The sequence below is a fragment of the Lepidochelys kempii genome, chromosome 23 (assembly GCF_965140265.1).
Source record: "Lepidochelys kempii isolate rLepKem1 chromosome 23, rLepKem1.hap2, whole genome shotgun sequence".
NCBI classification, from domain to species: Eukaryota; Metazoa; Chordata; order Testudines; family Cheloniidae; genus Lepidochelys; species Lepidochelys kempii.
The window spans coordinates 8995088-9009797 of record NC_133278.1 but is presented as its reverse complement, the minus strand read 5'-3'; the positions used below and the strand labels follow the sequence as shown (position 1 = coordinate 9009797).

The 14710-nt window shown below is 55.3% G+C and overlaps 1 protein-coding gene across 1 annotated transcript in view; it reads left to right on the top strand.

Annotated features, from left to right (window-relative positions):
- The first annotated feature begins 6110 nt into the window (after positions 1–6110).
- The window catches only part of ZSWIM9 (zinc finger SWIM-type containing 9), a 22856-nt gene continuing 14256 nt past the window's right edge, over positions 6111–14710 (top strand). The window contains exons 1-3 of the mRNA XM_073321268.1: positions 6111–6187; positions 7108–7389; positions 8027–9375. Coding sequence (XP_073177369.1) covers positions 7142–7389; positions 8027–9375 — 1597 coding nt within the window. The 5' untranslated portion in view covers positions 6111–6187; positions 7108–7141. The remainder of the gene's footprint in view (positions 6188–7107; positions 7390–8026; positions 9376–14710) is intronic.

The following is a 14710-nucleotide window of genomic DNA, read 5'->3' as shown; positions in this document are numbered from 1 at the left end:
CTGCTGGGGAGCTGGGTTTGGGACTTGCCCCACTAGGGCACTGCAACTGGGGAGCAGGGTCAGGGGCCGCTCCACACAGCTCCTGGAAGCAGCAGCATGGCTCTCCTCTGGCTCCTATGCGTAGAGGCAGCCAGGAGGCTCTGCTCTGCACGCTGCCCCCGCCGCTCCCATTAGCTGTGCACCACGGCCAATGGGATCTGCAGGGGCTGTGCCTGCGTATGGGGCAGCGTGCAGAGCTGTCTGGCCGTGCCTCCATGTAGGAGCCAGAGAAGGGACATGCCGCTGCTTCCGAGAGCCACTTGAGATAAGCGCCGCCTGGAGCCTGTGCCCCAATACCCTGATCCGTCCCTCCGAAGGGCTCAGTCCCAGTGCAGAGCACCCTCTTACACCCCAAACTCCTCATTCCCACCCCAGCCTGCACCCCCAACCACAGCCCTCAACCCCTCCTGATCCCCAATCTTTGAGCATTCATGGCCTGCCATACATTTTTTATTCCCAGATGTTGCCCATGGGCCAAAAAGTTCACCCACCACTGCTCTACATAGTACTTAGTCCTGCCATGAGTGCAGGGGACTGGACTAGGTGACCTCTCGAGGTCCCTTCCAGTCCTATGATTCTATGAACTTATCCGTTCTTTTTTGAACCTCACTTACAGTTTTGGCCTTCACAACATCCCTGGCAAGGAGTTCTACATGTTAACTGTGTGTTATGTGAACAAATACTTCTTTAAGTTGGTTTTAAACCTTCTGCATATTAATTTCATTGGATCACTCCTGATTCGTGTGTTACATGAAAGAGTAAATAATTCCTTATTCACTTTCTCCACACCAGTCAAAGTTATAGACCTCTGTAGCCCCAAACACACCTCCCTTCTCCCAGAGGGCAAATGCAACCCCTCACCCTTCAGCTGCCAACTTCCTGCCTTTATAAGCCCAGCCCAGTTCACTCCTCCACAGCTGGACTCCTGCATTATTCAGTCCTGGGATTACTTAAGACACCCAATTCCCTGCAACTGTGGTCTGTCTGGTTAGTTGGCCTCTGTAATGGTATGGCACAGACCTCTCATGAGCACCTTCCTCTGGTTAGGTGTGTCTACAGTCTTTTAAAGCAGCCCCATCCCTGGCATCAGGCTGTACCCCAAGAGTTTCCTCCCCAGAGGAAATGGTTTCACCCTCTTGGTCTGTTTTGGCCATAGCATTCAGCTGGGCCTCCTGACAGTTCAGTGCCCTTCTGCAGGTTTACTAATATCCAATTGTAGGCCCTTCCCCAGTGGCCTATGGGGGAGAATCCAGGCCCACCCAGAGACCCTAAGAATAGCAGCTGCATGCTGCCATGTCCCTTTAGCAAAATCAGCTTCAGTTCCCTGGGCCACTTCTCCTCAACCCCAGCCTTCACCAATGCCTTACTCTTAGCTCAGGGCTCTTCCAAGCTCAGGCCCAGCAGCCAGCTCTTTCTTGCTACACCAGTCCCTACTGGCATTAAGCTCACCAGTCTCCTGCAGTTCCCTTTAGCCAGCCAGGAGCACCATCTTCACTCTTCTAACTCCAGCTGGCTCTGTGTTCCTTTTTATAGGGCCCTCCTGGCCCTGATTGGCTGCTCCCTGCAGCCTCTATGATTGGCTGCTTCCCCTGCAGCTACTCTAGGCCGCTTAGAGGACCTCTCCACTGCTCCTTTCCTGAGACAAGTGTGGCAGGACCTTGAGGCCTTCAGCAGGGGGCCTCTGGGCCTAGCCCACCCTATCACAGCCCCCTTCTTATCCTACATGAACCCCTTCAGGGCAAGTGTGGGGTGAACAAGCCATCACAGGTGGTAGATAATGAAGAGGATACATCACTAATACAGAGCTATCTGGATCACTTGGTAAGTTGAGTGCAAACAAACAATATGCATTTTAATTCAGCTAAATGTACATGTATCCATCTAGGAACACAGAACACAGGCCGTATTTACAGGATGGGGAAGCAGTGACTCTGAAAAAGACTTCATAGAATGAAGATTAGGGTTGGAAGAGACCTCTGGAGACCCCCTGCTCAAAGCAGGACCAACACCAACTAAATCATCCCTGCCAGGCCTTTGTCAAACCGGGCCTTAAAAACCTCTAAGGATGGAGATTCCATCACCTCCCTAGGTAACCCATTCCAGTGCTTCACCACCCTCCTAGTGAAATAGTGTTTCCTAATATCCCACCTAGACCTCCCCCACGGCAACTTGAGACCATTGCTCCTTGTTCTGTCATCTGCCACCACTGAGAACAGCTGAGCTCCATCCTCTTTGGAACGCCCCTTCAGGGAGTTGAAGGCTGCTATCAAATCCTGACCCCCGACTCTTCTCTTCTGCAGACTAAATAACCCCAGTTCCTTCAGACTCTCCTCGTAAGTCATGCGTCCCAGGCCCCTAATAATTTTCGTTGCCCTCCGCTGGACTCCCTCCAATTTGTCCACATCCTTTCTGTAGTGGGGGGGCCCAAAACTGGACGCAGTACTCCAGATGTGGCCTCACCAGCGGCAAATAGAGGGGAATAATCACTTCCCTCAATCTGCTGGCAATGCTCCTACTAATGCAGCCCAATATGCCATTAGTCTTCCTGGTGACAAGGGCACACTGTTGACTCATATCCAGCTTCTCATCCACTGTAATCCCCAGGTCCTTTTCTGTGAACTGCTGCTTAGCCAGTCAGTCCTCAGCCTGTAGCAGTGCATGGGATTCTTCCGTCCTAAGTGCAAGACTCTGCACTTGTCCTTGCTGAACCTCATCAGATTTCTTTTGGGCCAATCCTCCAAATTCTCTAGGTCACTCTGGACCCTATCCCTACCCTCCAGTGTATCTATCTCTACCCCAGCACATGTCATCTGCGAACTTGCTGAGGGTGCAATTCATCCCATCCTCCAGATCATTAATAAAGATGTTGAATAAAACCGGCCCCAGGACCGACCCATGGGGCACTCTGCTTGATACTGGTTGCCAACTAGACATTGAGCCATTGATCACTACCCGTTGAGACAGCTTTCTATCCACCTTATAGTCCACTCATCCAATCCATACTTTTTTAACTTGCTGGCAAGAATACTGTGGGGGACCCTATCAAAAGCTTTGCTAAAGTCAAGATATATCACATCCACTGCTTTCCCCATATCCACAGAGCCAGTTATCGCGTCATAGAAAGCTATCAGGTTGGTCAGGCATGACTTGCCCTTGGTGAATCCATGTTGACTGTTCCTGATCACCTTCCTTTCCTCCAAGTGCTTCAAAATGGATTCCTTGAGAACCTGCTCCATGATTTTTCCAGGGACTGAGGTGAGGCTGACCGGTCTGTAGTTCCCCAGGTTCTCTTTCCCTTTTTTAAAGATGGGCACTATATTTGCCTTTTTCCAATTGTCCGGGACCTCCCCCAATCGCCACATGACCTATCTTGGATAAAATACATCAGAATTATGCCATAATCATATTGTAATAATATCACTGTGAAGAATATGGGGTGCAGTGTCACAATGGGCATGTCAGACGGTATCAAAGTGCCAAATAAAGAGGTAAAATAACCCTTCCACACGTACTCAAGATTCCCATTTATGCATCCCAGGATCACATTATCCTTCTTGACCACAGTGTTGCACTAGGAGCTCATGTTCACCACCACTCCCACATCTTTTTCAGTCACTGCTTTCCAGCATAGAGTCCCCCCTCCGGTAAGTATGGCCTGCGTTCTTTGTTACTAGATGTGTACCTTTACATTTACCATATGAAAATGCATATTGTTTGCTTGCGCCCAGCTTATGAAGTGTTCCAGATTGCTCTGAACTAGTGCCCAGTCCTCTTCATTATGTACCACTCCCCCAATGTGTGTGTCATCTTCAAACTTCATCAGTGACAACTTCATGTTTTCTTCCAGGTCATTGATAAAAATGCTAAGAAACATTGAGCCAGAAACCTGTGAGACCCCACTAGAAACACTCACTCAATGATTCCCCATTTACAATTATATTTTTAGATCTATCAGTTAGCTGCTTTTTAATCTACTTAATGTGTGCCATGTTAATTTTATATCATTCTAGATTTAAATCAAAATGTGCTGTACCAAGTCAAAGGCCTTAGAGATGTCTAAGTATATTACATCAACACTATTACCTGGATTTGTGCTGGAAATGGCCCAACTTGATTATCATACACATTGTAAGGAGAGTGATCACTTTAGATAAGCTATTACCAGCAGGAGAGTGGGGTAGGAGGAGGTATTTTTTCATGCTTTGTGCGTATAAAAAGATCTTCTACACTTTCCACAGTATGCATCCGATGAAGTGAGCTGTAGCTCACGAAAGCTTATGCTCAGATAAATTGGTTAGTCTCTAAGGTGCCACAAGTACTCCTTTTCTTTTTGTGAATACAGACTAACACGGCTGTTACTCTGAAACCTACTATTACCTTTATGAATCACACTTGTAATTGCAACAAAACCGATACCAAGTTAGTTTGACAGGATCTATTTTCCATCAACCCATATTGACTGGCATCAATTACATTACCGTTGTTTAATTCTTCATTAATCAAATCCCGTATCAACTTCTCCCTTATCTACCCTGGGATCTATCTCAGAATGACAGGCCTATAATTACCTAAGTCATCTCTTTTACCGTTTTTAAATATTGTCACAACATTAGCTTTCTTCCAATCTTCTGGTATTTCCACACTGCTCCAGGACTTACTGAAAACCAACATTAATGGTCCAGGAAGCTCCTCAGCCGGCTCTTTTAAAACTCTTGGATGCCAGTTACCTGGACCTGCTGATTTTAAAATGTCTAACTTTAGTAGTTGCTGTTTAACATCCTCCTGAGATACTAGTGGAATGGAAAGAGTGTTATCATATGATATGACTTCATTATCTGTTTTTATAGCTAGGTTTAGGGAAAGGCTAGAATTAGGGTGAAGGGCAGTTTTCAGATTAGATTTAAGGTTAGTTGTCTAAACTGAATGTATTTCCAATATAAAGTTCACAAAATTGTTTAGTTTATTATTTTAAATAGATTTTGCCTTAAATGGTGAGATTTAGCCACCATTTGCAGATAGCGCACACATACACCCACCATACTCTCTAACACACACCTAGTACACCTAACACGTACACAGTCCCACTAACACTCTCTCACTCCCACTTGACCAGTCCTGGCTTCCTGCCCTTTACATGATCCAGTTCTGATGCTGTCATGCAACTCCCATCTCTTCCCTGGATCTGCTGCTCCTCAGGGTGTGGCAGAGGTGGTGGCGGGGGCAATCAGATCCCCCTGGAGCTAACACTAACCAATGAACAAGGCTTCACATCCAACCACCCTTGTCTTTATTAGGGTGTGAAATGGGTCAGGGCCCACAGTGCCAAACCTAACCTATATCCTCGCGCCCATACCCTGAGGGGTTAGGGCTAGAGTTAGGGATGGGTTATAGTTACGGATATGATTTTGTCACGGTAAAATTAAACAAAATTCCTGGTGCGGTCACGGGAAAACTGTACAAAACCAGGGTCTGGCGACGGCGGGGCTGAAGCGGAGCCCCGCCGCCCAGGGCTGAAGCCGGAGAGGGGCTGAAGCTGACGGAAGAAGTCACAGAGATCTGCGACCAGGTCAGCTCCTTCGCTGGGGTTCGGTCTCGGAGGGGCGTTCGAAGCGGGTTCGGATCAGGGTGCGGGCCCGGGCCAGGTGCAGGTTTAAGGCGAGAGCTCGTTCTGGGTTAGCCGGATAAACGAATGGGTTTCCCACAGGAAAAGTCCCAAACCTTCGAGTTGATTAGACAGATTTTTGGGTGGAATGGCCAGATCTGGCCACCGTTTGGTGAGAGCAGCCTCACCCCCCAGGCCGCCCACCCACGGACACCCGCCCGGCACACCCACTCGTGCCCGCGTGTGCACAACGCACAGCCCCGGGCACACGCGGACACAGCCCCACAACTCCCCCGCGCCCCCAGTCCTGCCTCCCGGCCCGCTCCGGGGTGCAGCCCAGACGCTGCCCCCCCCCCCGCCCGGTCCGAGCCCCCGGCCCCGCCCGGCCCCGGAGAGACGCCCCCGCCCCCGCCCCCGGGCCACGCGCGGTGCACGCTGGGACACCGAGGCATTGTCCTGTCCCGGCTCCCGGCCGCCGCGCGCGCGGTGCATTGTGGGGGAGGAGCCCCGCTGCCCGGGCCCCCGGGACGGGAGGGAGCTCGGCAGGTACCGGGGGCCGGGTCCGTTGCACCGGGAGCGTCGGGGGTTGGGGCCATGGCAAGGGGACCGCGTCGGAGGGGCCGGGCCCATTGCCCAAAGGGGGGCCCGGGGAGCGTCGGGGGGGGGCCGGGCCCGTTGCCCAAAGGGGGGCCCGGGGAGCGTCGGGGGGGGGCCGGGCCCGTTGCCCAAAGGGGGGCCCGGGGAGCGTCGGGGGGGGGGGGCCGGGCCCGTTGCCCGGAGGGGGGCCCGGGGAGCGTCGGGGGGGGGGGGCCGGGCCCGTTGCCCGGAGGGGGGCCCGGTGGGGAGCGTCGGGGGGGGGGGGCGGGCCCGTTGCCCGGAGGGGGGCCCGGTGGGGAGCGTCGGGGGGGGGGCGGGCCCGTTGCCCGGAGGGGGGCCCGGTGGGGAGCGTCGGGGGGGGGCGGGCCCGTTGCCCGGAGGGGGGCCCGGTGGGGAGCGTCGGGGGGGGGGCGGGCCCGTTGCCCGGAGGGGGGCCCGGTGGGGAGCGTCGGGGGGGGGCGGGCCCGTTGCCCGGAGGGGGGCCCGGTGGGGAGCGTCGGGGGGGGGCGGGCCCGTTGCCCGGAGGGGGGCCCGGTGGGGAGCGTCGGGGGGGGCCGGGCCCGTTGCCCGGAGGGGGGGCCCGGGGAGCGTCGGGGGGGGCCGGGCCCGTTGCCCGGAGGGGGGGCCCGGGGAGCGTCGGGGGGGGCGGGCCCGTTGCCCGGAGGGGGGCCCGGTGGGGAGCGTCGGGGGGGCCGGGCCCGTTGCCCGTCGTGGGGCTGGTCCCATTGCCCGGAGCGGGGTATGGGGAGTGTCGGGAGGCTGGGACCTGGCAGCAGGAAGGGGCCAGGCAGGGCAGGCTGGTTCGGGGTGGACGGGAGGCTGCATTTCCCCCCTGCCCAGCTGACGCTGTCTTGTGTCCCCTGTGGCAGTGGCTCCCCACGCCCACCCTCTGCCCGCAGGGCCATGGGGGACCTGGGCCTGGGCCAGGAGTTCCACACGTGGCATCAGTTCAGCAGCTTCTTCGACGACTGGTGCGAGAAGCACAAGGTGTTATTCATCATCGCCAGCCTTAAGCCGCTGATCTCGCTGCGCCAGAACCCGCTGCACTACCAGCCCAGCCTGGCCGCCACCCTGCGCTTCCGCTTCGTCCGCCTCATCTGCAAGCACAGCGGCACCTACGTGGGCCAGAGCACCGTGCAACGCAACCGGCTGTGAGTGGGGCGCCTTAGGGCTCGCTGCGGCGCTGTGCCCCCCAACTAAGTCCATACTCTGCAGCATTTAGGTTCTGCTGGCAGATCTTGCCTGCCGCTATCTTGACTCTGCTGTTACATGGCGCTCTGCTCTCCCCCAGTGCGGCTGGGGGCCTGTCATGTTCCCCTGGCTGTGGTGGTGGAGGGGGCCCTGCCTGGGCCTGGGGGAGCTGCCATTAGCCTTGCCAGGGGATTGCTGTGCATTACTGGGTTGCGTTTGGCCTCGCCAGTAGGTCTCCAGGCTGGGCCATGACCAGTGTTAATTGTGCTGGTGATGGGGCTCCCTGGCATGCCCTGGAGGCAGCAGTTTGCAGCCTGAGCCCCTCTCCCTGGTTCTGTGCTCTGTGGCACCTGGCAACATCGCCCCATGGGGCCACAGCCCCTCTCCATTTAGTCCCCCCAGGTCAAGGGATGGGTTGGGCACAAGGTGCCAATGTGGGCAGCTTGTCGGAGTGACTTCCACTGCCCACATCATTGGCAACAGCGGGTGATGTCTATCTGCTTCAGGCTCACCCCTTCTGCCAGACCCTAGAGGCTGTCCCTCCCCCCCACCCCCATATGGCTGTCCCATGCTGACCCCTCTGTTTCCCCTCCCCAGCAGCGAGAAGATCGACTGCCCGGCCTCCATCACACTGCGACTGGGCCCCAAGAAGGACCGGCTGGTGGTGATTGAGGCCAGCCTGGAGCACAACCACAAGTTGTCAGAGGTGGAGTTTGCTCACTACTTCAAGCGTCACCAGCTGGAGGCCAGCATGGGGCTGCCCATCCGCATCACCAACAGCGTGTCCAAGCGGTTCCTGGCACCTGACCTGATCTGGAACCTGGAGGACTACAGCAAGGCCAAGGACAAGGGCATGTGCGAGCTGCTGAGCCAGCTGGATGGCCTCTTCAAGAGCGACCCGGGCGCCAAGGTCAAGCTGGTCTTCCAGGAGGACGTGGCCGTGCTCAACAGCATCTTCCTGGCCACATCGCACATGCGGGGGCTGGTGCAGCGCTTCCCCCGCTGCCTCTACATGGACAAGGCGGCCTGCATCAACAGTGAGTTCGAGCTCTACTCGGTGCTCTGCCAGGATGGCAACGGGCGGGGCCGCGAGTGCGCCTACTGCGTGGCCCGCCGGGGCGTGCCCGATCTGGTCATCTTCATCGTGGCCTCCCTGGTGCAGAGCGCACCTGACATCAAGCTGAAGGTGAAGTGTCTGACTGTGGGGGCGGGCATCACGGATGTGGACGCGGTGGAGGAAGTGCTGCCTTGTGCTCGGGTGCAGATCTGCCGGCTGCAGGTGCTGGAGGCGCTGTACCGCAAGGCGCGCGAGCTGGCCGTGCCCAAGGAGGACAAGGTGCGCAACCTGCTGCACAACATGGCCAACGCCAGCTCGCCCCGCGTCTACAGCCAGTACCTGAGCGACCTGGAGGATGTGGCGCCGCTGCCCTTCCTGCAGTACTACCTGGAGCACTGGCACCATAACAAGGGCACGTGGGCGGAGTGCTGGGCCTTCGAGCGCAACTGCGACTGCCCGTTCCTGGAGCACATGAGCTTCCACCAGCAGAAGCTGCGCTCAGTGCTGAGCCCGCCCCTGGGGCTGGCGGCCTGCGTGCGGGGGCTGCTGGAGCTGCAGGCGCTGCGGGTGGAGATGGCGGCGCTCAATGAAGAGCGGGTGTCGGAGCTGTACCGGGCCGTGTGTCCGCCCGACAGTGCTGCGCTCATCGCTGAGGAGCTTGGCCTGGCCAAGCACGCCAACTACCATGTCAAGGAGGTGCCCGAGGGCTTCCTGCTGGATGGCGGCATCTGCTCCTTCCTGGTGAGCCGTGACCTGGCCGCCTGCTCCTGCTCCATATACGTCTCAAGCCGCCGGCCCTGCCGCCACCTTTTCGCCACCCGCCTCTGGACTGGGCAGCCCCTCTACGACCCCGGCTTGCTGCACGCCTCATCGGGAAGCGAGGGGCAGGACACCTAACGCCAGAGGCGCAGCCCAGACTGGCACCTCCTAGCCCTGGGGCATGGCATGGCCCCACTCAGCTGCCTCCTAGTGCTGGGGGTGCTGCACAGACTGGCACCTTCTAGCACAGGGGTGCTGCACCCCCCGCCAGCCACTTCCTAGCCCCTGGGTGCCACGTGGACCGACAGCCTCCGAGCTGCTCCCACAGCACCGCTCTGGGGGTGGAGAGGAGGAGGTTCCTGTGGGCGGAGGAGAGAACTGTCTGCCCACAGGTCCAGAGTATGGGACTGGGGGGGACGTGTGGGAAGGGCAAGTCCCCACAGCACAAGGCTGGGGGAGCGAGGCCTCAGGACAGTGAGAAGGGGCATGGGGGTGCCTGGGAGGGTCAGGGAATGGGGGGTGGGTCTGGTTGTGGACGTGACTCTTTATAAACTTCCCATCAATAAAATGCCTTTGGGAAAGCGCTGTCTGTGACACGGTCCAGCCAGGGGTGGGGGCTCCCTGTCCTGTCCTCAGAGCCCCGCCCCTGCCCAGGGAAACAGACTCCTGGGAGAGAGAGGTTACCTCTGCAGGGGCAGTGCACCTCAGCTGGGATTGACAGCGACACTGGCCAGGTTTGTGAAAGCTGTCGGGTTTGTTACTCAGCGGCACACAGCACAGGCCATCCTTGGCTCAGAACAGAGAGCTGGAGGTTAAAGCAGAGCCCATTCTGGTCAGCCCAGAGCTCAGCCGAGCTGTAGGGAACCCCATTGTTTCAGCTCTGTCTCCCCCCGTCTGACTGCCTTGGTCAGTTCCCAGGGGAGAGTCCCAATTCGTTCCAGCAGCCAGCCCTTGTCCCCCACCTCCCCAGTCTGTGCCCAGATTCCCTCTGGGGCGTTGGGTGCTAGGTGTCCCTGTCCTGGGGACTGGGTTTGCCATTGTCTTAACGGACGATTGGCCTTTCAGTGACCCATCTTAGCTCAGGCAGCTGGATGCCTTCCTACCTATGTCTCTTAGGGCATGTCTACACTGCAGTTGGACACCCGCAACTGGCCTGTGCCAGCTGACTCCAGCTACGTGCCTGTTCAATTGTAGTTTAGGCTTCTGGGCTTGGGTGAGCTCTGGGCCCCTCCCACCCTGCAGGGTAATGCAGTTCAACAGCTGAGTCAGCTGGCAGGGGCCAGACGTGGGGGTGTCGTGTGGACATACTCTTAGGAGGCCCTGAGAGCAAACAATCCCCACCATAATGATGTGACAGAGAGGGGAAACTGAGGCCCATATTGTGGTCAAATATTACAGGACATTCCCACTTTGTCCCAGGGACTTCACCATGGCCCCCTGTCCAGCGAGAGGCCAGCCCCACATTCAGCCTGTGGTGCCAGCGGGGGCAGCCTGACAGCCCTTCAGCATACCCCATGGATGAGCCCTGAGCTCTTGTCATTGCTTTGTCTTGGTCCCAGAATGTCCTGGGGCCTGCAGAGGGAGCAGGAGCAAGGAGTGGGAGCCCTCAGCTGGCCTCACGGGGGACCCTGGGAATATCAGCTCCTCTGCCTGAGGCAGCAGGGGCGACTCTCCACCCCAGCCTGGTTGCCAGCCCCACCCGCATCCAGGCAAGGGCAGGTGGGTTCTGGTCATGGTATTGGCCTGCTCCCGTTGAGGGCAGCCCTTGAGGGTGGTGGTACCCAAGGGGAGAGCCCCTGCCCACAGGGCCTGCTCCGTGTGTGGCCAGGGAACGAGAGGAGCCCCATTTGCCAGAGGGGGAATGGGATGGGAGCAGGTCATGGGGTCACTATCACTGTGACCTTGCACCCCTCTCATGCCCAAGATCTGCAAGTACCACTCAATCGTGACCCAAGCCCAACTGACCCAGTGCCTCCCACCCCACTAGATAACCACTCCCATTCCACAGCCAGCAATAGAACCGGGGAGTCCTGGCTCTCCCCCCCCCGCCCCATAATTGACAGCAATGAGCGCAAGGCGATCATTGTGCTATAGGGACAATTGATAAAGGGGGACTAGTCACCCCTGGGGGGTGTCCCGCTGGGCTCTGGTCTCGACCCAGGGTTGGGCAATGGCTGTATTGTTGAGCTGGAAGGAAAGATAGGCCCATTGCTGGTGAAGCCTACAGGTGAGACAGTGCGGGAGTGGTGAGTAACGCAGGGGACACACAGTGCTGCAGGGTGAGCTGCATCGTTGGTACAGTGTGTGCATCCAAACAGCATGCACCTCAACATGGCCAGGGGCAAGGGCACACATCTAGGAACCAAGAGGAGGGGTCACGTGCCGGATGTGGGGCTTGTGTCCTGGAGAGCAGGGATACTGCAAAGGATGGCAGGGTCCTATTGGAATTGAACTGCCCAAGGCTCCCAGCGTGGGCTGTGTCTAAGAGGGTGAGTGCATGGCTGGGCTGGATCAGCAGGGGGAGGGGATCATGTTAGTGAGACTGGTACTGGGTACAGTGTATATTCATAAAAAGAAAAGGAGGACTTGTGGCACCTTAGAGACTAACCAATTTATTAGAGCATAAGCTTTCGTGAGCTACAGCTCACTTCTTCAGATGCATATCGTGGAAACTGCAGCAGGCTTTATATATACACAGAGAATATGAAACAATACCTATTCCCACCCCACTGTCCTGCTGGTAATAGCTTATCTAAAGTGATTTCCAGCACAAATCCAGGTTTTCTCACCCTCCACCCCCCCACACAAATTCACTCTCCTGCTGGTGATAGCCCATCCAAAGTGATAACTCTTTACACAATGTGCATGACAATTAAGCTGGGCTATTTCCTGCATAAATCCAGGTTCTCACATCCCCCCCACCCCCATACACACACAAACTCACTCTCCTGCTGGTAATAGCTCATCCAAACTGACCACTCTTCAAGTTAAAATCCAAGTTAAACCAGAACATCTGGGGGTGGGGGGGTAGGAAAAAACAAGAGGAAACAGGCTACCTTGCATAATGACTTAGCCACTCCAAGTCTCTATTTAAGCCTAAATTAATAGTATCCAATTTGCAAATGAATTCCAATTCAGCAGTTTCTCGCTGGAGTCTGGATTTGAAGTTTTTTTGTTTTAAGATAGCGACCTTCATGTCTGTGATCGCGTGACCAGAGAGATTGAAGTGTTCTCCGACTGGTTTATGAATGTTATAATTCTTGACATCTGATTTGTGTCCATTTATTCTTTTACGTAGAGACTGTCCAGTTTGACCAATGTACATGGCAGAGGGGCATTGCTGGCACATGATGGCATATATCACATTGGTGGATGTGCAGGTGAACGAGCCTCTGATAGTGTGGCTGATGTTATTAGGCCCTGTGATGGTGTCCCCTGAATAGATATGTGGGCACAGTTGGCAACGGGCTTTGTTGCAAGGATAAGTTGCAACAAAGCCCGTTGCCAACTGTGCCCACATATCTATTCAGGGGACACCATCACAGGGCCTAATAACATCAGCCACACTATCAGAGGCTCGTTCACCTGCACATCCACCAATGTGATATATGCCATCATGTGCCAGCAATGCCCCTCTGCCATGTACATTGGTCAAACTGGACAGTCTCTACGTAAAAGAATAAATGGACACAAATCAGATGTCAAGAATTATAACATTCATAAACCAGTCGGAGAACACTTCAATCTCTCTGGTCACGCGATCACAGACATGAAGGTCGCTATCTTAAAACAAAAAAACTTCAAATCCAGACTCCAGCGAGAAACTGCTGAATTGGAATTCATTTGCAAATTGGATACTATTAATTTAGGCTTAAATAGAGACTTGGAGTGGCTAAGTCATTATGCAAGGTAGCCTGTTTCCTCTTGTTTTTTCCTACTCCCCCCCCCCAGATGTTCTGGTTTAACTTGGATTTTAACTTGAAGAGTGGTCAGTTTGGATGAGCTATTACCAGCAGGAGAGTGAGTTTGTGTGTGTATGGGGGTGGGGGGGATGTGAGAACCTGGATTTATGCAGGAAATAGCCCAGCTTAATTGTCATGCACATTGTGTAAAGAGTTATCACTTTGGATGGGCTATCACCAGCAGGAGAGTGAATTTGTGTGGGGGGGTGGAGGGTGAGAAAACCTGGATTTGTGCTGGAAATCACTTTAGATAAGCTATTACCAGCAGGACAGTGGGGTGGGAATAGGTATTGTTTCATATTCTCTGTGTATATATAAAGCCTGCTGCAGTTTCCACGATATGCATCTGAAGAAGTGAGCTGTAGCTCACGAAAGCTTATGCTCTAATAAATTGGTTAGTCTCTAAGGTGCCACAAGTCCTCCTTTTCTTTTTGCGAATACAGACTAACACGGCTGTTACTCTGAAACCTGTATATTCATAGTTTCACACAGTTTAAGGCCAAATGGGCTCATCTGTTCTAATCTGCATGGCCCAGGTGTTACACTGCACACAGATACCCCTGGACTGAGCCCAGGGACTTCAGTCAGATGAAAGCATTTCAGTCCTCGGGGCACTGATTTCTGTGTGTCAGGCAGAGAGGTGAGACTGAGGGCAATGGCAGGGAATTGATCAGGTGAGATCTGCCCAATGGATCCCAGCAGGTAACCCATGCCTCAGGCTGTAGAGGAGGGTGAAACCCCCCCAAAGCCCCTGCCAGTCTGACCTGGTGGGAAATTCCCATCTGATCCCAAATCAGGTGACCCACATATGAGAGCGAGATAGCACTCAGGCAGCTAGACAGAGGATGTCCTCATTGCAAACAAGACAGGGACGAGTGGGAAGGGGTTGGAGAAGAGCTACAAGAAGGGGGAGCTGGGAACCTGCCGGGCAGGTAGAGGCTGAAGGATCTCAGTGGATTCAGCATCTCCGTGCTGCTGGGTACCTGCCCGGGGAGGAGATTTCAGAGAGCAGGGGGCTCTGTGCTCCCCCAGCAAAGGCAAAGCCTGGCTGGAGCTGAAGCTGGATAATCCCAGACTATCAATAAGAGGCTAATGTTTACCAGGGAGAGGAACTGACAGAACAACTGGCCTGGAACATGGGAGATTCTGCATCCCGGGCAGTCAGTACATCAGGACCACATGTATTTGCTGTAGCCCTGTCAGAGGTCAGTAGGCAGGGCTCACTGGTCGGGTTTGCCCAACCTGGGTGATGCAGAAACCAGACTGGGCCCCTTCTGGCCTTATAGTCCATTAACTGAAGACACTCACAGGCTGTGTCTAACACCGCAGACTGTTACACAAGGCATACAACTGCTAAAGTCCACGCACGTTGCACGAGGCATACAACTGCTGAAGTCTGTATATTGCTCGGGCGGGTGCATACTTGGCTGCTTGTGTTGGTGCTCCACATACCCCACAGGAGTGCTTGTGTCGCTGCACAGTGTGGTGCACCACGGGCAGGTA